Source organism: Silene latifolia, chromosome 1 (assembly GCF_048544455.1).
Source record: "Silene latifolia isolate original U9 population chromosome 1, ASM4854445v1, whole genome shotgun sequence".
NCBI lineage: Eukaryota > Viridiplantae > Streptophyta > Magnoliopsida > Caryophyllales > Caryophyllaceae > Silene > Silene latifolia.
In genome coordinates, this window is record NC_133526.1 from 178,461,378 (window position 1) to 178,486,609 (window position 25,232).

Genomic DNA, 25,232 nt, shown 5'->3' on the forward strand with positions numbered 1-25,232 from the left:
AGCCTAAATGCACACATTAAAAGTAAAGTAAAAAGAAATAAAAATAATAATATATGGTGAAAGATGTAAATATCAACTTATTTACATCATATATTGAGAAAGATTATTCTGATCCTTTCTTTACATACTTTGGCTCTTCAAACATGTTTTTAAAACACACTATAAAAACCGTTTTTTAATTTGAGGAAGAAACTTGAAAACAAATCTACCTAGTATAAAAGCTAGGTTCTTTGGAGAGTTTCTATTGGCTAATAGATTTTCAGAAAAAAAAAAAAATTCAAAGGTGGTCCCACGTCAAAATATGGGTTTGGTGTTGATTTAATTGCAAAGTGTGTTAAATTGTCTACAACCCGCCTTCAATCTTATGAATTTATTTCACTGAATAATTAATCTTTTCAAAACCAATGTTAAGAGTAGATAAGTCTATATTAAATTATAACTTTTTATTCAAAGTACTACTTTCAAAGTTACAACTTTTCCTGAATTGCTACCTAATAAGCTTAATTAGCTCTTAATTGAGGTAAATTAATCAAAACTCATAAATTAGTCATAGATGCCTGCAACTGTTGTCTAATAGTCTGGGATGCCATCTACCCGGACATGATTTCATTGACTGGTGGAATTGCAGGTTTAATGGTTCCAGTGGACAAAAACAGAGTATTGCCTCCTCCTATTTGGCTTTGATGTATGCAATATGGTGGAATAGAAACCAAGCCAGGATTGAAGGTTGTATCCAACGTCCTGAATGTTTGGTTGCCGGATTTGCTACTGGGCAAAGGGATTAGTTCTGTCCTTTTGTGTTAATCTTTTTTAAGTTGTTGTAGTATGCAATTTGGTGTAAGTTGTGGCTTTGTTAGCCAGTTGGGCATTAAAACGTTGTATGATTGGGTTTCTTATTAATATAAGCTTACCTTTTACCCAAAAAAAAAAATATTGGACACCCATTTTACCCTCTTTAAACACTCATTCCTCATCATATTCTTAACTTTTTTTTACCACCACCAGAATTCAGCCCCCACATCACCAAAAGCACTGCAACCACCGCCAATAGTATCACGTCGGTCCAGTCCCACCATCTTCAATATTCACCACACCTAACATCATCTCCCACCTAACCACACATTAATAATCCACCACCATAGCGCCACCCAAGTCCCACCTTTACCTTACAACTACCACGTCTAAACCACCACCACCACACCTAAAGCCCCAACTAGCGAAAATCTTAGATCTAAGGAGTAAGATTCCTGAAGGTGCAATTACATCCTAAGGTAGTGTTGTAGTGATGTGGACGACAAGTGGGAATCACAGTCGTGGTGGGTTTATGGTGATTTCTGAAGGTGGTGACAGTTGATAGTGGTGTTCTGTGGAGGAAGAGAATGCAAAAGAAAGGATTGATTAGTGAGGGGTAGTATTAGTAAGGGTATAATGGGTAGTTCATTTAGGATTAAATTAAAAGAGGGGAAAATCCATGAAAGTCACCTTATAATGTCAATTAAGTGCTAAATCAAATTATTAGGTAGCAACTTAAGAAGAGTTGTAGTTTTATAGGTAGTAATGTGAATAAACAAATATAATATGTAGTATTTTGCAAAATTTCAACTATAATAGGTAGTATTTTGCAATTGGGCCTAAAAATTATACGTTTATGTGGGATCTGATAAAAAAATGAGACTAAATATAATACTTCTACTGTATTTATTAATCAATACATTATTAATATCATATCACTAATATTTAGTTTTAAGTTATTAATCTAATAAATGAAAATTACAACCAGTTCTCTACAAAAAAATATACATCCATAAATCACAAAAATATAATTAATTATTATTATAAAAAATGACATATGCTACATATTAAGATGATATCAATGTTGAACAATGACATGAATGTCATTATAGATAATTAAATTAGTCAAAAAATTAACTCATTTAAATGATATGTAGTAAAAGAGTGTTATATATCCTCTATGTTGTCTAAATTATGTTGTCTAGGAGATTTAAGTAGAAGATATAGTACTCTAAATTTTGAGCGGTTTTATTACGGATTTTTTCCCCGATAATTTTTTTCACCATTTAATTGAGGTTATATATCCTCTATGTTGTCTAAATATCTCAGTGACCAATAAAACGGGTAGGACGAGTCGAATTATACGGATCGAGTAAGTTCAAATACAGGTCGAGTCATGGGTTGTGTTAGGGTCAGAGAATCAGAGTACGAGTCAACAATTAATATCTAACACCTTTTTATAGATCGGAAAAATATTTTTTAAAAATTAAAGCATATTTAATATTAGTATTTTAATCATATTAAATGTTTACAATAATTATATTGAGAGAAATTTTAAAGTACTTATAATACTTTTTAAATTATTTTTCAAATATAATATATAAATATTAATATTTTACTAAAAATCTTGATTTATCTTTGCTCAACGATTTGACCTGTCTGAGTCGGATTTCAACCCTAAATAATTAAGGGGTTATTTCAGGTTCAGATCGAACGGGTTACGGTTCGAGATTTTCGGGTCTTAACCCTGAAAAAAACGGATGGGGTCGGGTCGGATTGAAATTTTGTTAAAATAATATGGATATGAATTGTACACTAACCAAATCTAATTTGTTGTGTTTTACATTTTATATAAGATAAGATTAACTTTCAGATGAGTTATTATCAATATACGGAGTATTAGTACCAAAAAAAAAAATCAATATACGGACTATTAGCTTGAAGATAATCATCTAACTACAGAGTATAAAACAGCCGGTGAATTTCACGGGTTTTAAACTAGTTGAAAGTGAGAGTCGTTGATATAAATGACATTGCTTGTATGATTTGTTACGATTTCATGATCTCATCCACAGTTGCTATTTTTGCCCCCAAAGATAGGTACTCCATAGTCCATACTATTTCATGATCTCATCCACAGTTGCTATTTTTGCCAAGTATACAAGAACAACAATCTTTATTCTTTTCAACACTTCATTCACCCTCACCTCATTTTCCTATAAATTCACCTCCAAAAAGTCATACAACTATCAATCTTACACAAACAAATCAACCAAAACAATATAAAATGTCAAGTAGTATTTATATCAACTTCCTAAAAAACCTCACTTTTCAACCTCTTTTCATCCCTATTTTACTTCTTTTAGTCTTCCTCTACAAATGGTATAACACAAAGGTTTCCATAAGTAGAATCTTGCCACCCTCTCCACCAAAGTTACCTATTTTAGGAAACTTGCATCAAATAGGCAACTTCCCACACCGCTCCTTGTCTGCCTTATCGAAGCGATATGGAGGGCTTATGTCAATCAGAATAGGTAGTATTCCGGCGCTTGTCGTCTCCTCTGCTGACGCCGCCTCTGACATCTTCAAAACCCATGATGCAATTTTCGCCAACAGGCCTAAGTCTAAAGTCATGTGTAAAATTATATATGGTGGAAAAGATATAGTTTTTTCGCCTTATGGCGAATATTGGAGACAAATTCGGAGCATTTGTGTATTACAACTCCTAAGTAACAAAAAGGTTCAATCTTTTCGCGATGTAAGGGAAGAAGAGGTATCTTTAATGGTTGAGACGGTGAAAAGGTCGGTTCATTCACCGTTTAACCTGACTGAGGCGCTTATGACGCTTTCGAGCAGCGTGCTATGTAGAACAGCCTATGGAAGAAAGTATGATGGCGAAAATGAGACGAATTTTGGTGAACTTTTGGCGGAGTTTGTGGAAGTTATGGCGGCGTTAAGTATGGGAGATTTTATACCATGGTTAGGTTGGATTGATAAGGTTTCAGGGTTGGAAAAAATGGTTGAAAAAGTTGCAAAAAAGTTTGATGATTTTCTTGAAAAGGTTTTACAAGAACACATGAATTGTAATGATGAAAAGAGGAAGATTAATGGGATTGATTATAAAGAAGAGAAGAACAAGGATTTTGTGGATATATTGCTTGATGTTCAAAGGGAAAATCCAGATGCTTTGCCCAAGGATGGCATCAAAGCTATTATACTTGTAAGATATAATTCTTACCATCTTTAAATTCTAGTACTTTTTATCTATGTTGCCCTGTCACGTGTCCAATACAATACAATACTTTGACACTTCGATTTTGACCAAAAAATTAACTAATTCGCATAAAACAACCTTATCCGACATGTATCCGATACGACACTGTGTTGAGGAGTCTGGGTAACACAACATTTTATTACGGTGTTGGATTATTGATCATAAAAATGATTAGTTACAACCGCCCCTGATCAATTAATCTAAGTGTTGTTCATTGCATGTTTTCATTAACTAACAAATACTCCGTACTAAATGTATGATATTTTTGAGTCATTTTATGTATGATATTTTTGAGTCATTTTCAGTTTTCACGCTCGTCAAAACCTTAATTTTTTATTACGCCGAAAGCAATAGAACGTAGGGTATTAAATTGAACATTGACATGAAATGCAAACCACCACATCCACATCTACGTGAAACATAAACAATATATAGGGGCTATGTCTCCCCACCCTAGTTAATTCAAAAAAAACAAAAATAGTTGAATTTTTTGGGCACAAATTCTCATTATAGACGATACATATCCGTTTATAGCTATAAACGTGCCAAATATCCACCTACTTTAAGTAAAACGGGTTAAATGATACCACCTTAACGCCAAATGTCACCAGTGCCAAGCTACAACAGGTAGTTTATCACATGGAAATGGTACTGGTGACATTTGGCGTTAAGGTGGTAACATTTAACTCGTTTTGCTTAAAATGAGTGAATATTTTGCCCGTCTATAGCTATAAACGGATATCACCTTCTATAATAAGACGCTTTGTTTTTTGTTTTTATAAGGTAGTTGTTGTCACGTCTCATGTGTGCGGCAGAAGTAGTTAGATGGTATCAATATTGATATGATATTTTTTTTATCCTACCCGGTTTAGTCCGGATCTAAGCCGGGTAGGACCAGTACGGCCGTAAAAGTTTCCCTCGTGAGTTTTAACACTGCTTTATTCCCAGAACTCGAACACAAGATTTTGATTAAGTTAAAATAACCCGTTATCGATTGATCTAAGTGCTCATAAGTCAATATTAATCTAATGATGTTAGAACAGATAAATACGAGTAAATGGCGGTGGAGATGTGGACGTGGATAGGGAAGAAAGGAAGAGAAGGATAGTGACTAGCTAAGAAGTAGTGATCAATCAAGTACTCGGTGATCACTAGATTTTTTTTTTTTTGACAACAGTAAACTGACATAAATCTCTTATGATAAATTAAATTAATACTTGCTTTTTTCCTAAATGTTACCCCCTCTGTTTTTGAATGATATTTCCACTTTACATGTGAGAAGTATTCTAATGAAGTGAGAACATCATAAAGATATAGAGGGAGCATTAGTTACGAGCCAGCCCGATAGAATCGATTCAGGTCCATTGTAGTTTCTAACATTTGACATTTTTTTAGTTGTCTCTAATGTAAATAATCTTTTTGTGTTTTTCCATTCATTTGTTTGGGGACTATTTGTAATTCACTTTAGTTCATCATATCAACTGGCTTCGGGTTAGCAACTCCAGGCACATCAATTTCGGGTACATATTAAGGTTGTTAATGAGGTACCATCCTGTGGCGCCCTAGCTTTGACCATTTTTGCTTGAAACATCATATTCTTTTGCCAAATTGTACAGAATTAGAGTATCTGAGTGCACAGACTATAACTTACCTTGAGTGCAATGTTTCTGTGAACTTTAGGATATGTTTGTTGCCGGGACAGACACAACCTTTACACTCCTTGAATGGGCAACAACGGAACTTCTCGGGCATCCGGAAGTAATGAAAAAGCTGCAAGACGAGGTGCGACAAGTCGTTAAACAAAAGCCAATGGTAGATGAAGATGACTTGGTTGAACTAAAGTACCTGAAAGCGGTACTTAAGGAGACACTTAGACTACATCCTCCACTTCCGGTATTACTTTTCCGACAAGCCTCAAAAGACGTAAAGCTACAAGGCTATGACATTGCAGCCAACACACAGATAATCATCAATGCGTGGGCTATACAGAGAGACCCGGCTTATTGGGAAAATCCTGTTGAGTTTCGGCCAGAGAGATTCCTGAACTCTTCTGTGGAGTTTAAGGTTCCAGTTTCGGACTTCAATTGGATCCCGTTTGGAGGAGGCCGAAGAGGTTGCCCAGGTATAAACTTTGCCATGGCCAACGCTGAGCTCGCATTGGCGAATCTTGTTTACACTTTTGATTGGAAAGTGGCCGATGGAACAGAATGTGATGTTAGTAAAGTGCGTGAGCGCCCCGGAGTCACTATCAACAGGCGTGATCACCTTATGGTCATTCCCAATCTTCGCGCTTGCGCATAAAAGAGCAGGGTGTTTTGATATACAGGTTATGCTTGGATATTGAAAAAAAAAAAAATATATATATATATATTATGTGTGAATATGTGATGGCATATACTAAAGATTTACAATTCTTTGACGTAATGTAATAAAATAAAGCGAAATGTATATGTTTGTGTTTCAATGCAAAGGTCTGAGTTCCCTCCATCTTCGATTTCTTTTAGCCTATTAAAGGCAACGGCCGTTGAGAACTGGGGTAATGTATCTCGAAAAATATAGTGATTTCATTTGTAGCTATGAAGTATATCTTTGTGTTCTTGACGGATGGATTACTATAGACATGGCAAGACGACTGGTATATACAACACAAATTCATTAAATTAGTCCCTCGCTAGTACTTACATTCTTCGGTTTTACTTCATGATTTTGAAAGCGACTCTTCAACCATATTTCCCCATTTACAAATGAGGTTTTACAAACTAGATGCAAAGTAATTTCAGAGAATCTAACATTAATCATGGACAAAAAGAAGTGAACTTTAAATTTTCAGAATGTGTTCAAGGGAGTCCAGGAACATCTTAGAAAATCCGAAACAGTATTCATAATAATTGAGTTCTGTTATTGAGTAAGTTTACAATTATTGTCATAACGGATTTTGGAAAGTCGACAAATATAAGCCGCGCACAAACGCTTGATGAATGTGGCCAGAATTTCAGAAACGAATGTGTCATACAGTTAGTGTTATCTACACTTGACATATACTGTGAGAATAACTTTTCGGAGGATAAGAATTTTGCACACATCTACGACGAGAATGTCAGCTTCGACCTACATATGAAAACCCATTCAAACAATCATCAAACGAGATTGACAGATAACTGAATCGTTTCACGAAGCTAGATCATCTTTGTACACCCGATGAAAAACAAAGTTGTGCAGTTGAACAATGACACAGAGTTGTGGAAATATGACTTACATATTCCATTGTAGATACTGATCCACAGTGAGAGGCTTTGGACCTCCAAACCAATTAATTAGAAATATGTCCCCGATTTCTAGTTTGAAGATTTGGAAATTGTGGTTCTTGGGCCAATCTGTTCGATTACAGAATCTTGCATTAGCCTCACGAATAGGATTTCCCGAGAGAAAAGATGAAAATACGGTATACAAATTACCTTCCATTTCACGATGTTTTGCAAACAAGGCAGATCTTGCAAATTCTGCTTCTTTGGAGCTGCCATCAACCAATTTTAACTGAAACAGACACCAAGTGCAGTATATCAGAAAATTGGCACAGATCCAAGTAAAGGCTTATTATGCAACACAAACATTTACAGTGTTTCAACAGCTCATGGATACGGCTAGGTGACAGGTCGGATGTGTGTAACATCTCCTATGGGTTGAAACAAGGGTGGTTGGATAAACCATACTGTAAAATGTGCCGGAAATTGCATTGACGGTAAACCATACTGTACAACCAACATAGTGATCCATTTCTTATTACAGTCACAGAACAGAATATGGAGCTAAAGAACTATGCAATACATAAAAAGGTAAACAGATTTAGTATGCACGGTTTCTTTCAGTAACATAGCTCAAGGATGAACATATACAGTAACACATACCGAACCTCAGACCACAACGAGGCCCTTGGTTGAAAAGCAGAATGCCTCCAGTACTAGAAGTTTACAATTTTCTCAGTAACAGTTTGATTGCACGAAAGAAGAAATTGATCCTACGACACGAAATAGGAACCAAATGTTGTAAACACAAACCACTATAGATAAAGCACACCTTTCCAGTAAGAGTGATTTTTGCACAAGTAGGATTCTCAGGGTCTGTTTTGCCACAAGTCCCAAGCGGATATTCGCTGAGCGTCAATGAGGACCTTTGATCCTTGAAAGCATATGCAGCAGTGGGATCAAGGGCTGTTAAGTAAAAATAAGGTATGCCTGCACCTTTGCCCGGCATCCCGTCACTAAACGAAACGACATTTCTACAAGTACACAAGGTGAGTCCAGTTAATTCAGGAGGAAGGGCTGCTGATAAACAAGTAGCAGCACAAGCATTCTATAAAGTTACGGAATAAGCAAATGGCGGAGCAAGGGGCCTAACCTGGACTACCGTTCCTCAAAACAACGATGATAATTTTCAGCCATTTCTAGTTTATGTTGTGCATTTCTTATAGATGCTCCAAAAAGGCCATAATTTGGCACTTATATTGATGATTCAAGTGATTAACACATCTACTTCTTCCGTTCCATTTGATTGTATACGTTTATAAAAAAATCTATTCTAATCTGAAAATTTTAATTGATTGACAATTTTAATCTGCAATGTTTATGTACAGCATCTCAAAACAGATATCTAAAATTGAAATGGCAATGTCGAAAGCTGAGAGATCTCGGGTTTTTGCTAATTTAACCAGAACAAACATAACTATTACAATCATCACAACCTAGCAAAAACCCGAGATCTTAGGCTTTCGCCATTTCTACATCTTAAACGTTTACCAAAATGATAGTCAGATAGAGATAACATACCCAAATGGTGCACCACCTAAATCAGCAGCAATAGTACTGCAAAATATAAGGTCTCAGTCAACTGTTTACCTTTTTACGTAACATAGTAATTAAAACGTAAACAAATGATTGAGACGGAAAATAAACAAAACCAAGAGAAAAAGAGAGAAAGGGACTAACTTGAGAACACCCCATGAATTTAGGGAGACCAACCAACGAGCATAAGCAGCAGCATCTTTTGGGTTTGGTTTATTGACAGAAATCAATCGACCTGCAACTCTATTATCCTGTAAAGTCAACCATAAACACAACAATACTGAAGTATAGAGTAATTTCATCTTCTTTGTGTTCTTTCTAATGGTGTTATCAATCAAAATATCAAATGCTTTTACTTTGGTATATAATCATATAATCTTTGTCATCTTTCACTATTTGTATTTTATTGTATAGATACTTGGATAGATATATGGATTGTTTATTTTTTGGATTTTTTTCTTTTCATGTTATCTGGTTTCTTTACTTTCTGACTCTTTAATTTTAAGAGTTGTTTTTTCTCAATTTGTGGAGTATTCCTATTCCATAGACATAATATGGCAAACCGATCAACTAGGTTGGGTTTAGTTCGGGTTTGTTAGTGTGGGCGGATTATTTCGAGTTTGACAATATTCGGGTTAGATCGGCCTTGTTGGGTTACGTTCGTGTCATTTTTGGGTTTGTTATTATGAATTATCTAGGGATACAATTCGGATTACGGTTCAAGACCGTGTCAATTTTGTTGGATCTATTATACCATACATATGTTCGCATGTCATGGGTTATGCTCCTCTTCATTTCCTAGAAAATGAAAAGATCTTTTATCACTAATAAGTAATAACATCAACTTTATATAGTCGTGCAGTTTTACATAAGCCTTTTACATGACCAATGTGGAACACTTGCAAATGATCGTATCATGTAGGTTGGGTTATTTTGGGTTAGGTTATTTGTTTGCAAGAATTCTAACTAGATCGGGTCTAGTCCGGTCATTTCGATCTGTTATTATCAAGCTATTTAAGGTAACGGTTAGCATAGCCCAATAAACATTCGAATCGGATCAAAGGAATTTTCCCATGCTAGCCCCTCCCCCTACATAATTAGTCTACTACATTACATGATGCAACAACAGCTTTGGATCTCAATTCCTGTAACACGGGTGTACTACTAGAAATTAGCTTATCCAAATATATGCTCTTGGGTGAGTCCAAATCTATTTACAAAACAGTTAAAAAAGGTGAAGCCATTGAACAAACAATAACTCACATTAAGAACTATTTTCATCACTTCTACTCTTATGAAATTTACACAAAATTACATAAACTATCAAACTTATTGTGCTTAGTATAGCTAGAAGCCAATAATACTTATCTAGCCTTGCTTTCGTCATATCATCGGAAAACCAGCTTTGTTTCCCTTGTCTTGCATTCACGATTTCAATCACCGATATCATAAGGGCACTAAGGAAACTCCCTACCCCAAACACACTAGTATACAAGGCTATTCCCATGGTTTTCATCTTAACCGGGACTTCACCGTAGAAGAACTCTTGCATTCCTACGACAGTGAAAATGTCTGATACCCCTAGTAGTATATATTGAGGTAGCAACCAAAATATACTTAGTGATGGAGTTTTAAGTCTTTTTTCTTCTGTCAATGCAGCAATTACCATAGCAATGATGGAGAGGACCATTCCGGCTCCCATTCTTTGCAAGACGGTTATACCTCTTTCGTTCCTTGTGATAACACGGGCCAAAGGGATGAGGACCTTGTCGTATAAGGGCATTAGCAGGATGATTGAGATGGTAATCGCGGCTTGGAGAGTTGCTGGTGGGATTTTGAAGTTGGATCCGATGGTTCGCTTCATTGTCATGCCTTGCTTTGTGAAGAATGTTGCTGGTTGTTGGAAGATAACAGCAAAGAGCAGCAGCATTGTCCATATTGGGAAGAGCCTTAGTGTTACCTTGACATTGTCCGAAAAGTGGATTCCAGAAGGTTCTTCTTCACTAGGCTCCTTGCTTCCAACCAGCTTCTGAGAAGAGAGTTGATCCTCCTGCAGTCTGATTAAATAGAGACGTTGAGACCCAACTATTATATTTATTCCTATTACTATTGACGTATATTTAAATCGAAAGAATAATGCTTACTCAAGTTCAGGAACAGAGACCCTGCATTCAGATTTACAACTTCGACATTTGAACACCTTGATGACAGCAGTTTTCAGGCCTTGACACGCAGCTACGAGTGGCTTACGATCAGCAACCATCTCCTTGCCGGTATCATACGTATAAAATCTTTGCCCACATGAAAAAAACACATTTGATGCAGCCATGACCAAAGTAGGGACAGCAAAGCCGAGAGACCACCCGAAAGTATCCTGGATGTAGGACATGATAGAGACTCCTAGAAGGCTACCACTGCAAACACCAAAGTACCACCAGGTGAAGAAAACGGTCTTTCTCGAGGAGCATGTCTTGTCCGTTTGGTTAGAGGGAAGGGTTTCGTCCTCACCAAGCTGTTCTACTCCGAATGCCTGCAACGACGGATTGTAGCCTCCTTGGCCTAAGGAGACTAAGCAAAGAGACCAAAACATGATGGCTGTTGAAGTACTCTTGCTTGTTGGAAATGGCCATGCCCATTCAAATGTTGTTGTTGTCAATGCTGCAAGGCCCTTTTCAGTCGAAAATTGAGATTATTAGTCCAAGAATACTCGATCTAATTATCGTGTTTAACGGGTACTTTATCAAGGTTTCGAGATTAATTACTAGTTTCAACTTTTGGTTGAAATCTATTTTTACCTTTAAATTATTATTAGAAATTTGTTACCAACAATGAATAGTTCATGAAGGTTTTTTTTAACGAATACAGACCGAAAAACCTAAAACATCTATTACCCCACTAGTATAGTGAATAAAGGTATTTTTTACTTAACGGATACGGGTGTGGAGGAGCCTATCTAAAACATCCACTCATCCCTAATGTATGACATTTTAGAATGTTGAAAAATTTACATCCACAAACTTAAAATCACTTAAGATTTAGTGATTTACCTAATAAAATCTTAATTAATACATAACGTATGTGATTAGGATGAACATGGACTAACTAAAGCATGTTAATAAGATGAGGTTTAATAGGACTATTAAGAAGTGCATTCACCCGTGGACACCATTAAATAACCCCATTACACATTATTACACACATTTATATTGCAAATTCTCAAAAGCAAAGGTTTCAATTTCTGATCACTAGTTCTAACTTTGTCTTCCACCAATTATTGTATTTGATGACCAAATGTTTGTCACTTTAATCAAATTATTTAATCATTGATGTCTTTTGCTATTTAAGCCACAATATTTTTCTATATTTCAACCATCTAATTATGGTCATATTTGTCAAGTGTAGCTACGATTTTTTTCCAAAATTACCAAAGAAATAGTGAAATATAAATGGATAAGATGCAAGTACACGTTACAATGCATTTAAGGTTCAAATCTTTACGTTTTTTGTCGGAATTACATTTATACATTATTACTATGATAACTGCAGAGCCAGGATCTGAATTTAGAGGGGTGAATAATTTGAGAGCAACAGACGAATAATGATTTAATATATACTCGACAAAAATTCGAAAAGTTTAATAAACTCTTTTAAAAATATCATCCGCCTCTACTAATAACCCCCTAGCTTCACCAATGATTATGAACTACAATACGAGTTGTATTTTATTTAGGGAGATTTTTTCATTATAATGAAACATATATCTCTGAAACATAGAAACAAAAAGTTATCACTGTTTAAAATTTTCGTCACATATTTTAAAGAATGATAATTATCGATGACCGGGATGAAGGAAGTAAGTTAATAATTGAATGGTGGGCCAGCTTTAATCAAAACTCTCTTCATATTCTCATTTGTTACTCTTTTAACCTAATTTTAGCTACCTTGGCTTTTCTTCCAACTAATGTGTTCAATTTGTAGTAATTTAGTAACTGATGCAACGTACTCCAACCTTTTGTTAATCTTCCCCACACTATGTTGACAGTTTAACATGCTGTTAGCAAGCGATCGTTTCACTACATACATTTTTATCACTATCAATAATGTGAGTGAAATATTTATGCAATCACTAAAGAACAAATTTGTATAATAAAAACGTGATTTAAAATTAACCCTTTCTCCTAAATAGACTAAACCTTGTTTATGAGAGTCCTTGACATAATATTTACACCTTGATAATATATTCAGCTAAAATTTTCTAATAAAATCGATTCTTTTCATTACACTTGTTTTAAGACACTAGAATAATGTTGTTTTGTCTTTATAGCGTAATGACAAAAGTTATTAATACAAAAGTTATCAATACACACTTTTTTATCGTAATACTTACCCGTATGAGAATCAAACTGAGGCAATTATTTTTTGAGTTAACAATGACGGGGTGGATACTTGAATTTTCAGATAGAGTCGTAACTAAAAAAATATACGTAATAATGTTTTTTTTGGTAATTTGGCTAACATCGGATTTAAATTTTTTTATATCTATCAATTTATACAAAATAATGACTTAATATAATAAAATACAACCAACACAAGTTTTTCTAGGTCAGTCGATCATATTAATTGATAAAATGATGGAATTTATCGTAAAATAGGTTGTTAGAAGGTATATATTTTAATTTAATTATACAAAAAGCTTGCTCATAGAAATAACTCACCAATATATAGATAAAAGAAGATGTGAGTATAGTGGAATAATGATCTCGTAGAGAATCAGCAAGGGGAGCCACCAAGAGAGGCATAATTGACGTAAATCCACACCATGTATTGACGCTTTTTGCCGCGGTTGAGTTGCTCATGTTAATAACGTCGGTAAGATATACGACTAAGTTTGATGCCACCCCTTTGAACGCAAACCTCTCCATTCCTGCTATTACTGCAATAACCACCCATGCATATATGTTATCGTACACCTCAACTAATTTAGAGATAACTCGATTCATATTTCATGTTGGGATGCATGCATGCAACCTAAATTACAAAATATATATAGTAGGATGCGTGAAACATTACAAGTTTTCTTACACCCCTTATTTCCTACTAGCATGTAAAGATGGAATGTAATTTGACTTGGGTTAACCTGTATATATAACTTCAAAGTAATGAATATATGTGATGATAAATTGATAATGACACTGCGACACCGGGTGATATTTAAATTATCGATAACATAATTTATTTTAAAATAAATAAATGTAATTATATTGCATATATGTAGTAAAAATAATTTCTTGTTTTTTAAAATGTTGTGATGATCGATAACCTAGTAGCATTATAGTACTCCGTAATTTATAACAAAATAAAACAAATTGATATTATGTAAAAACTGAATGAAATAGTAACATATAAAAGAGAAATATAATTAATAATTGAGACGAATGAAATAACTACACAAAACATTAAGTAATATGCAGTACTCTGTATATTTGTTTCAAAAACGAAAGATTTGAGTAATAGTGAGAATCAATATATGTACCTATAAGCATGATACATGACTTGTTTAAGCTTGTAAAACTCTGTCCTCCAGCCATTTCGGAAATTAATAGAGAGTATTGTATGTGGATTTGATAAGAAGATAAAAATTATAGAATTAATAGAAAATGGACGTTGTAATTGTAATACAATGTGCTACCAACATTGCCATATTTATCATGGTTTTATCAAGCTTTCTCATGAAAGGAAATATATAATTGCTCATTTATAGTATCATATAGTATAATCTTTTTATATCATGAGACATTGTGACCACCATTTTATATTGGAGTCCTTGTTCATCTTAAAGGTAAAACCCATTAAGCTTTTTGTTTTCTTGTCGTGGTGCTATTACTAGACTATGCACTTAAGAATTTGCTAAATTCTTCAAGAATAATTATCGACATTTCACTAGTGGCGGAGCCAGAAATTCATCCTAGCGAAGACGAAAGGATTGTCTAAGGAAAATTTGAAAAAGTTGGAAAATATTAACTAAAAACTTTGAAATTTCCGATCGCCAAAGGACAAGGCCCCTGCTAGCTCCACTAAACCACCATTGCATTTGACATGTGGAATTATATATGTTTAGTAACTTATGTTAATTGTTGTTATATTACGATAATTAAATATTATAGGATTACCTTATAGAATAAATTCTTAATTAAAGGATTTTGCATTGGGATCGAATATATTTGGCTTAGATCAATGATGACATATGAATATTACACGTATTGTCTGTCCATCATTGAATCATTTCAATTTATGAGTCGTAAAAGTATGAGATAGCGATACATGGTGATATGTAGTTTAATACTATATTCATATTAAATTGCTTATTTACCTATGATCATATTTTAAAAATATTTCATGTGAATATAGTGATATTGAACAGAGGTGTCTAAGGCCATGGACAACCACGGATAACGCCACCTGGTGGCACAGAGACAGAGTTCAATACTATATTCATATTAAATTGCTTATTTACTTATGATCATATTTTAAAATTATTTTATGTGAATATAGTGATATTGAAATTAAGTACCACCTGTATATTGTAGCACTTTTCAATATAAAATACTCGTATATATTCCGATTGACTAGATTATGTTTGAGAATCTATATTCTAATCAATTTATTAAAATTCACACGTGAGTATTTTATGTGTGTTGATAATACGTGGCGGTTTATAATATAAGTAGAAAATTTACTATTTTTAAAATCAATGAGTAATTTTTTGAGTTTGGTGTATTTGGATAGTAAAAATGGAGAGAAAGGGAGAGGAGGGGGAATGACGAAAGAGAAAGGGAAGGGGAGGGGAAATGGAGTGTGAGTGTTTGGATACAATTTCCCTCCAAATCTTGCCTATTGTAGAGAGATTTTGATTTGCATTGGAAGAGGGAAAATAGATCCTCCAAATCCTTCTCCCTACATTTCCCTTCACTCTTATTTGCTAACCAAACAAGGAAATTTAAATTTCCTACTCTCCCTCTCTTTCTTCTCCCTCCAAATCTCTCAATCCAAACACACCCTTAAAGTGGACTATCTCCTTTAAAAAAATAAAAAAATAAAATAAAATAAAAAAATAAGTGGACTATCTCTTATTCATGTGGGTGTATTAGATGGCTTTATCAAAAAATATGGTTTCAAAGCCTACAACTTGGGTATGATGATTTGAATTGGACTTTTATTTGCCGGTTGGATGAAGATCTATTTGTTCCGTTTTATTGGTTAAGTGATCTCCAATATGTTTTACATTAACAAAATGAGGAAATAGTATAAAACTACGTATTTTATTTATGGGATTTTCTAATTAGCATCTTAACATGTGTCTTTTGGGTACACATTAAAAAACCCCTTTAAATATAGACCAAATAGATACTTGTTACTTGGCCAATTTGTTAGAAAGAAATTTGTTTAGGCTCTATTTTTTCGGACATAATTTTGCTAAATTGAACTTGAAGAAGCTGAACTAAATTTATAGGAATTTAACATATAGGAAAACAAACATGAATTGAGCTAACTTTTTTGAAATGGACTTGCAAGAGCTAAACTGAATTCTTAGGAGCATAACTTTTCTTAACTAAAAACTTATAAGAGCCCTACTTTATTAGGACCTGTGCGGCTGCACAAAACCCCCAAATTTTTGGCGCAAAAACCAGTCATAAGGAAGGTAAATAAAAGTTGTGTATTAACTATTATTGACTATTCATTGAAGTGTAGTGTCCCAATGGTTAGTAATTGGAATTCTATTTTCCCGGCCACGATTTCAAAACCTAGTACTAATAAATATGTTTTTTTTTTTACATTTTTTATGAGATTTCGTTTGTTAAAATGCTACACAGGGCCAGGGGTGGACGCATGAATTTCGTATAAGGGGGATGCCGAAGAAAAATTCAGTATATTATTGCTGTCTTTAAAAACATTTTAATATTTTGAATTTTTTTTTTCTCTAACTAATGTCGTAGAAAGAGAAAAAAAAATGACAAATTAATTGGTTAGATCGGTATTTTTTCTAATACATAATGTTGAGGGCTGATTTTCATCGACGCCGTTCTAGTAACTATCGACGACGTTTTCATTCCAAAAGACGAACACGCTCCTTGCTCTGTTACACTACTACTTTCTCTCTCTAACAATTTTCTCTCAAATTCTTGTAAAAACAAATTAAATTAAAAAAAAAACCAACAACATCAATTAATAACATCAATTAGCATGTTCTTTCCTCTTTCATTTCGATCTCTCATCTGCATTAAACAAATAAAAAATGTTAGAAAATAATCCACATCGAATAGAAAACTTAAATAATTTATGAAAATCTGCAAATAAAAGTAATAACACGATTTTTTTAAAAAAAATTGAACGAATCATTGATGAAATGTTGAGATTCAACAATCGACCATGGACCAAATGTGGAGATTCAACGTTTGACCATGGCCGAATGTTGAATCTCAACGTTTGACCATGGATCAAACAAAAGGATTCATCGTTTGACCATGGTCTAACGTTGAAAAAAAACGTGCAATTTTTTTTTAAATTTTTTAAAAAAAAAACAATAAAAAAAAACATGGATACACGTTGAATTCCAACGTTAAACCATGGCTTCACGATGAGTTCCAACGTTGCACCATGGCTAACAACAATAAACAACTTATAATCGACAAAAGATAAGTAATTGAAACATTCAAAATTTCGGGTGAAATCGAAAGCGAAATACATGAATTAAAACCAACTACTAACTGCTATTAAAGCCCTTTATTAAAGTTATACAAATTAATTTTACAACAAAATTAATTCCTAAGCTAATTTAAACAAGACAAAAACAAAAGATTTGGACAGCGGTTGGTGGCGGCGGCGTGGCAGTGGTGGTGGCGGCGTGAGATGGTGGTAGAAGGTTTAGGTGTTGACTATTTTGGGTTTTTTTAATTAGAGAGGAAATGGAAGTGTTAGTGAGATGTGGGGGGCGTTGCCGTCTTTTGTAATGAAAACGTCGACGCTAATTACTATAATGTCGTCGATGTTTACAAATCAGGATAATGTTTTAGGTTGATTTTTTTCTCCAAAATACAGATTTCATTATATTTACTAGATATAGGATATATTACATTCTACTCCGTAATACTTAAATATACAATAAGCACAAGTGGTTCAAATCGTGTTGCTAACAATTTTTTTGCTAAATTAAAAATAAACAACAATGAAAGACACGGGCTGATGGGCGAAGCCCAAATAACAAAAAAATTAAAGTAAAATTGCATAATGCCGGAATCAAACCTTACCTTCTAGCTATTCAAACACATCTCTACCAACTGATCTAATACAACTTGGTGCATAATTTTGATACTAATAAGTATTTATTTGTAAGAGTTCATGGGCACCTGCCCACTCGGAGCCCCCTAGATACGCGGTCCGCCCCTGCACAGGGCCAATCTTTAGATTTCGTACGGAGGCCCCAAAATCTTTAAGACGGCCATGCCCCAAAATCTTCAAGACGATCCTGATAAGAGCTGAACTGAACTTCAAGGGAGATTACTTATATCAGTAAGTGGATTATACATCTGATGTAGTACATCAGATGATATAGTTTTTGAGCATTAAGATAAAGTTTTTGAGTTTTAATCAAAAAATTTTGAATTTTATTATAAAGTTTTTGAGTTTGTTTACTTAAACTTTAATCTCAAAAAATTACATTATAACTCAAAAAAATTACATATAAGCTCAAAAAAATTTGATTTTTGAAATCATAAAACCAAAATGTAATTTATAAACTCTATAGTACTCAAAAAAAATACACAAAAACTAAAAAAGTCATTAAGTATGATGTAATAATGATGTAGTACATTTGGTATACAATTCTTTTTCTCGACTTATATTCCTAACGAACGAAACCTTAACCTAATGAAATTGACGCTATCTTCACTTTAAACCATTTTCAATAAATTTAATAGATGTAAGTAGTAATAATCCATATTTCCACATGGAGTAATATGTACCTAATTTTAAAGGGAAGTTTTTTTTTTTTTTTTTTTTGGTGTTGATCTGGAGTATTCCCTACCGACAGCAGGGGCAATCTCCTTCGGAGTACTGAAGGCAATTTAATGAGTTGACCCCTTCTAAGTTTCGCTTTTTTCATTCGCAAGAGTCAGGAATTGAACCCCTAACCACTTGTTTAAAAGATGAAAGATCTTACTACTCACACCACCAACTTTGGTTAAGGGGAAGTTGGTTTGTGCAATTGTGTTTTTACAAAGTGATGGTTAGTAGGTGGCCTACATGTACATATTGCATATTTGCATGGAGGGTGTGTGCGTGCGTAGCGCCTTGAGAGTTTTCATCAGGTATATAAATTACACAAGACTTACGCACGCTGATCACTATTGTGTAGTGCGTTTGACGACACGATGTGCATAAATGTACAATTATTTGTAAATCATAGAAATGCCCAATTAAAGGTGCTTCAAAAAGACTGATTTATATTGGTAGAATCAATGTGGCTCAGACTCGTTTAAAAATATCCGATACGAGGTGCGTGTCTATGATAAAGTCAAATAATGTCGAGTCAATTAGTTGTGTTTAGTATATTTTTGTTATCAAATTCCGGGTTATGAATATGAAATGTTGTATATGCCGATTGATACACTTTGGTTACACTTTGGTTGTAACTTTGGTTAACTATAATTGTCATTGGCTTATATGTCTTGAGGTTGGTGTAAGTGTATTATGTCGGTGACTTGAGGAGAAGAAATCATTTTGCCAAAGCCAAGTCAAAGAGATCGAGATATAGACAAGTCAAAGTTAAGGGGTCAAACTCGAGCCATGGTCAACCAAGGTGAAGAAGGAAAGCCAAAGGTAAGCCAAGAGAATAAGTGCAAATTTAAGAGAAGCAAATAAAAGGAAAAATTGAAGCCTTGACATGCAAACAAGAGCCAAAATGAAGAATTAAAAACTCGGTTTCACAAGGGTCAACTTCAAATGAGTATATCTCGAGTTCTAAAGCTTGTATCGACGTAAGGCCAATTGGAGGTGAAAGCTTGTGATCTTAGCTTTCCAACGGTAGGTAACACGCCTCATTTGTCCAAGAAACCAGGGAGATATGGCCTTCGAAAGATGCAGTTGTCAGTCTGAAGCGCAGCTTGCGCTCTACTCTGAATATCGCAACTCTAGTTCCGTGTTTTGGGCTTTCTTGAGGGACTTAACCTAGATTCTCGTGATTCCCTATATATATCTAGAATTTTGAGATCTAAAAACACTCCACTCTCATTTAAAGATCTATGCTTTAATCCTTAAGCTTGTAATAATTAAGACAAGAATTCTCTTTAATTTATGTTAATTATTCTTCAATTTGTAGGTTGTTAGACAATTATGAGGAGCTAATCCTCTCTTTACTTGGTGTAATTTCATTCAAAGTTCCCAACTTTGGTATTGCAAGGGTTAAGTAAATGAATGTTAGGTTTGATCACCCTTGCATCTTGCTTACTTGACTAGTGCAAATCTTAGAGAAATGGTTTAATCTATCTAGGATTGTTTGTAGCAAGTTTGTTGTATGTTGATTTGGTTTAAAGGATTCATTTGACAAATAGGAAAGTTCATGTCTTTTTCTCATTTGTATGGTTTAATCTTATGAGGAATTGATCCTAGCTTCATCTCTTGGTTAAACTCTTAATAATGCTCATGCTTAGTCTCTTTTCATGGTTTAATGACTTGTTGTCTAAGTTTGAAGGGTATATGTAGATGGTCTAATTACATGTATCAACATCTTGAGATGGTAGTATTGGGTAGATAATTTTGAGAGAGTAAAAAGGCTCAAACTTTACTAATTGTAGGTTACTAAGAGGAAGTTATACCATGTTCTCTCTAATATTGAATTTTCTTGTATACTACTTGTTTGTTTAGTTGTCTCAATAGCAAAATCTCCATTGTTTCTCTTTCTCATGTTGTTTCCCAACCAAAGATTTATTCTTTTGTGTTTCCTACAAGTTGAACATTCTTAATATCCATTGTTTGTGATTAGTTTCAATTGTTGAGTTCGAATTGTCATTAGTGTCTTAATTGGTAATTAGAGTCTTAATTAGTGGTTAATAGTATACAATCCAAGTCTTTAGTTTAAAAGTCCTTCTCTTGGGATCGACCCTTACTTGCACTATATTACTTTATCAATTAGAGTAGTCTAGAGTTAGTTTGGCTTATAAATTGTTACTTTGGTAGTTTAATTCTAGCATTTACGACACCTAGTCTTCTCTATCAGTCTATGTATTGGACTCGAAATTTTTATGAAAAATATGCATATTTTTGCTTAAAATGAGGTGTCGAAGTGTCATATCCTTGGCCGAGTATTGGACATGGGTACCTGAAGAAATTGGAAGAGTTGGAGTAACATAGGGACTAGGGTACAATGATAAAATTGCGTGTATATTTCATGCTCTTTATTATAGGTTGTTTCTCCATGACAGTACAAGTTTATAAACTATACTCCCTCCAATTCACTATATTCTTCCATATTTGCTTATTCGGGGTTATTCAAGTTTTCTTACATATTTCCTTATCTGAACAAAAATTTCTCTCTAAATGGATTGTTATACCCCCGTCCCAATCTCAAGTTCTCAACCTCATGCTCTTGTTACGCCCTACCACCAACACTATCACAACCACGGATACCCCCTAACCACGCACCACCACTCCAACAACTCCTCCCTGCTCCCGTCGTTCTCCCTCTTACATCCACCACCAACAACCAACCACCACCACTTTGACTCTACAAAACCCAAGATAAAATGAGATCTGACCACTACAATACCACCGTACCTCTAACAACCGCCTTTTTCACCACCACCAACCACTACAATTTCAATTGCAAAAAAATAGTATAAATCTGACAACCAACCACCAATCCCGCCGTTTCTTGTAGATTTGGTCGGACAAGAAAGGGAAGAAGGAGAAAGGAGAAGAGGATGAAGGAGAAGGCGGCGACAGAAAGGTTGGTTGAGCCTGTCGTGGATGTTGGTTGGGCCTGCCGTGGAGAAACGAGAAGGCGGCGACAGAATTGAATAGATACGGCGGGAAAGGAAGGTCAGTTCACTGAATAATCAAGATAAAACATTCACAAAGAAAACAACCAAAGAAATCGAATCCAACAGTACAACCATTTTCCCAACTGCATTAGTATCCAGTAACCGACTACACACCTAAGTGTGTTACCCTGCCAGCTTACCCATCGCAACAGGTAATCCTTACCGCCAGTGGGGGACCGCAGCCTTGCCCACCTAAGCCCCGCTCATCGCAATGAGCAATAACCCATGTCCAATAATGTGCACATCCCCCTTGTGACGGAAACCACTGTAATACTACGGTTTTACGAGTCTTTGGGTACTCTATCAAGTGGGGCTTACTCTGTCGAGTAAGTAGTTTTTGACGCAAAACAGTAGTCTATTTGTAGGGTACTCGACCGAGTAAGTTGGTACTCGATCGAGTAGGGGGCACTCGATCGAGTAAGTGCCTTACTCGATCGAGTAAGTGCCTTTCTCGATCGAGTAAGTGTGTTTTACGGGTTTGTTTTGACGGGTTTTGCTAATAATGCGAGATTATAATAAAAGGCTTCCGTCATTTTCTTTAATCACTTTTCACCTTTCTAAACCTTTAAAAAGAAAAAGAAGTTACGTAGTTCTCTCTCGTCGCGTTGTTGGCAAATCCTAATGGCTAGATTCATCGGATCGTTAAGTTCTTTACGCCGTTGAGACCGTCGTATTGTGGGTAAGCTCCTAGTATGATTTTTATATTATTTCATTGAGTTTGGTTAAAACCCGTAGTTGGGTAGATTTGGGGGATTTGGGGGTTTTATGATTGTATGATTAAGGTAGTATTTGTATGAATGTATGTGTAGGAGGAGGGTTCGTAGAAGAGAGGTTTTGAGACAATTTTGCTAGATCGCTTTGATTCGTGATTCTTTGTTCAGGTAGGGTTTCCCTACTCAGTATTAATTACATGATGTGTATGGTGATTGTGCTGTAGTTGTTGATTTCATATTGTTGATTGATTCAGACGGTTGTGATTTCATATTGTTGATTGTTTCAGACGGTTGTTGATGTTGTATTGTGGTTACTATTTAACTGTTTGTGTTCTTCGAGGTGCGTCCCTGGCTGAGTGGAGTCACTTGCGGGAGTGGCTTCACGCCCTTGATTCGCCTTATGTGGAACCCGCCACAGAAGGGATGTGCACATTAATGAACATGAGTTTATCGCTCGATGGAGATGAGCGGGGCTTAGGTGGGAACGGCTGCGGTCCCCCAATGGCGGCGAGGAGTATCTATTGCGATGCGTACTCTGGCGGGGCTACACACTTTAGTGTGTAGTCAGTTGTGTGGAGATTGTTGATGGAGACTGGGGATTGATGTGTTGATTGAGCTGCTTGGTATTTGCTTCATGTTGGTTTGTATCGTGTAATTAGTCTCGACCCCCGTTTAAATGTTTTAAAAACTGTGGTGATCCATTCGGGGATGGTGAGCAGTTATTGAACAGGTATGGTATGACGCGTATGGGATAGCTGGGATGAGTCATCACTTGGCAGTTAGAAGTCTTCCGCTGTGTCAGACGATGTTTTATAGCTTTGATAGTTTCAGCAGTAGACCGTCTGAGAATCTTGTATTTCAGTTTAACAGTTTTGGTTTTGATCATGTAATCACTTTAAACTATATTGTTATTTAAATTAGTTTCTTCATTGTCATTTGATTATCATTGCCTCGGGTAACCGAGATGGTGACGTTCTTATACCTTAAGTGGTCCTGGTAAGGCATTTGGAGTATGGGGGTGTCACAAAGTGGTATCAAAGCGGCGATCTTGAAACCTGTAACCAATGAACCTAATGAACATAGGGAGTCAAACTAAAATAAACCCGGGTAGGAGTTGTAGGAGCTAATGCAAAGACTTGGGAGACGTCCCAAAGTCGCGAACTCGCCCTACAATTTTGAATCGGTCACCACGGGATATGAGTCGGGATCGCTATGTGTTTATTTTGTGAATTGTGTACCAATATAGTGATGTGTGGCATGAATCGGTGTGATTTTGTATGTTGTTGGTTGAAAGCATGTTGAATGATAGTTGGTTTACCATGTTGGTTTGAATAGTTGGAAAAGTATGTGAGAATGATGAATGATGTGGTGGAAAAAGAAAGTAGTTCATATGTGATAATATGTGATGAATAATGATGTTGCAGGATGAATGATTTATAATGTGTCTATACTAATAACTTGTGATTAGGGGATGTGATATGATTTTACACAGTTTTGTTTGCGTAGACTTAAATAATAAGTTCATATGATTGTCTACTGTTGTGTCATATGCACTTGTTAGATGAAGAAAGTGGTTGAAATGGGAAGAATAGATTGGAAAAGATGGGATGTCAATTGCATGAGAATATGAATTTTGTGATTATGAAGATGTTTCGGTGACAAAGTGGATTTGTAATATTGTTGCATTAGTAACATGGAAATAGGATTTGTAATGTATGAGTATGTTTTGTTGTACGTAAAGTTATAGAATAAAAGTATGTGAGTAAATCATGATTGACAAGTTAAATAATCTATGTGCATGAATGTTATTGCTTGGCTTTTGAAGATAGTAACATGTGATTAGGAATACTGGTTTTATGAGTATTGAGTTGTTTTTGTTTACCTTGTTGTTGTTTAAGTTGTTTGGAAGTAAAAATCAAGTAGTTGTGTTTTTCGATTATAAAGAGGTTGTCTTTAAACTGTTATAACTTGAGATTTATAAATTATTTTAATGTGATTCCAATTGGAGGTGATAGCTTGTTCTTTTACGATTCTAACGATAGGTCACACGCCCAAAACGACCAAGAAATGAGTGAGTTATGACCATTTTACGAAAACTGGACAGTGCTGAGAAATGCGTAGGGTACTAGATCGAGTGGCCCTCACTCGATCGAGTGCACCTCTTGGTACTCGATCGAGTAACCCTTACTCGATCGAGTAGTCCTGGTAATTTGTTTTACGTGCTTCTGACCTTCACCTACTCGATCGAGTAAGTTACTTACTCGATCGAGTGGCCTGTACTCGATCTAGTGACCCCTATTTTGGGTCATATGCCTATCTTTTGACTTCGTTGCATATTATGTTTGATTCAAATGTGTTATTTTACTTCGTTATGCATTGTTTTACGTATGTATTGGTCCTGACGCGTAAGTTACCCAATCTTATGACATAAGGAGTGACACATGTAGTGAGTATGAGTTCGGTGGGAGGACATGAGTTATATGTAATTGTAGTAGGTAGTGGAAAAAGAAAAGGAAGATTG

General features: G+C 35.1%; 3 protein-coding genes across 3 annotated transcripts; 1 reads left to right on the plus strand and 2 right to left on the minus strand.

The window, feature by feature from the left end:
* The first annotated feature begins 2,944 nt into the window (after positions 1 to 2,944).
* On the plus strand, positions 2,945 to 6,428 carry LOC141612560 (cytochrome P450 736A117-like). The gene is made up of 2 exons (XM_074431374.1): positions 2,945 to 4,012; positions 5,747 to 6,428. Exons 1-2 carry the CDS (start codon positions 3,080 to 3,082, stop codon positions 6,365 to 6,367), a joined length of 1,554 nt encoding a protein of 517 aa, XP_074287475.1. The 5' UTR covers positions 2,945 to 3,079; the 3' UTR covers positions 6,368 to 6,428.
* Positions 6,429 to 6,922: 494 nt separating this feature from the next.
* On the minus strand, positions 6,923 to 9,436 carry LOC141612567 (uncharacterized). Its single transcript, XM_074431381.1, has 6 exons — positions 9,049 to 9,436; positions 8,890 to 8,925; positions 8,141 to 8,342; positions 7,522 to 7,600; positions 7,323 to 7,440; positions 6,923 to 7,174 (listed from the first exon to the last, which is right to left on the minus strand). The coding sequence occupies exons 1-6, from the start codon at positions 9,204 to 9,206 to the stop codon at positions 7,150 to 7,152; spliced, it is 618 nt and encodes a 205-aa protein (XP_074287482.1). The 5' UTR covers positions 9,207 to 9,436; the 3' UTR covers positions 6,923 to 7,149.
* Positions 9,437 to 10,152: 716 nt separating this feature from the next.
* On the minus strand, positions 10,153 to 14,697 carry LOC141612554 (protein NRT1/ PTR FAMILY 5.9-like). Its single transcript, XM_074431366.1, has 4 exons — positions 14,438 to 14,697; positions 13,620 to 13,837; positions 11,049 to 11,572; positions 10,153 to 10,961 (listed from the first exon to the last, which is right to left on the minus strand). The coding sequence occupies exons 1-4, from the start codon at positions 14,490 to 14,492 to the stop codon at positions 10,169 to 10,171; spliced, it is 1,590 nt and encodes a 529-aa protein (XP_074287467.1). The 5' UTR covers positions 14,493 to 14,697; the 3' UTR covers positions 10,153 to 10,168.
* Between the last annotated feature and the right edge of the window lie 10,535 nt (positions 14,698 to 25,232).

What these genes read in the sequence shown, in the direction of transcription:
- LOC141612554 (XM_074431366.1), bottom strand. Translation starts at nt 14,492, where the DNA reads ATGGCTGGAGGACAGAGTTTTACAAGCTTAAACAAGTCATGTATCATG. An exon ending in CTTCTTTTATCTATATATTG is followed by an intron (nt 11,573 to 13,619) that starts GTGAGTTATTTC and finishes TCGACTGAAAAG; the next exon opens with GGCCTTGCAGCATTGACAAC. An exon ending in GTCTCTGTTCCTGAACTTGA is followed by an intron (nt 10,962 to 11,048) that starts GTAAGCATTATT and finishes CTATTTAATCAG; the next exon opens with ACTGCAGGAGGATCAACTCT.
- LOC141612567 (XM_074431381.1), bottom strand. Translation starts at nt 9,206, where the DNA reads ATGAAATTACTCTATACTTCAGTATTGTTGTGTTTATGGTTGACTTTA. An exon ending in TTAGGTGGTGCACCATTTGG is followed by an intron (nt 8,343 to 8,889) that starts GTATGTTATCTC and finishes GTGTACTTGTAG; the next exon opens with AAATGTCGTTTCGTTTAGTG. An exon ending in AAATCACTCTTACTGGAAAG is followed by an intron (nt 7,601 to 8,140) that starts GTGTGCTTTATC and finishes TGTCTGTTTCAG; the next exon opens with TTAAAATTGGTTGATGGCAG.
- LOC141612560 (XM_074431374.1), top strand. Translation starts at nt 3,080, where the DNA reads ATGTCAAGTAGTATTTATATCAACTTCCTAAAAAACCTCACTTTTCAA. An exon ending in GCATCAAAGCTATTATACTT is followed by an intron (nt 4,013 to 5,746) that starts GTAAGATATAAT and finishes TGTGAACTTTAG; the next exon opens with GATATGTTTGTTGCCGGGAC.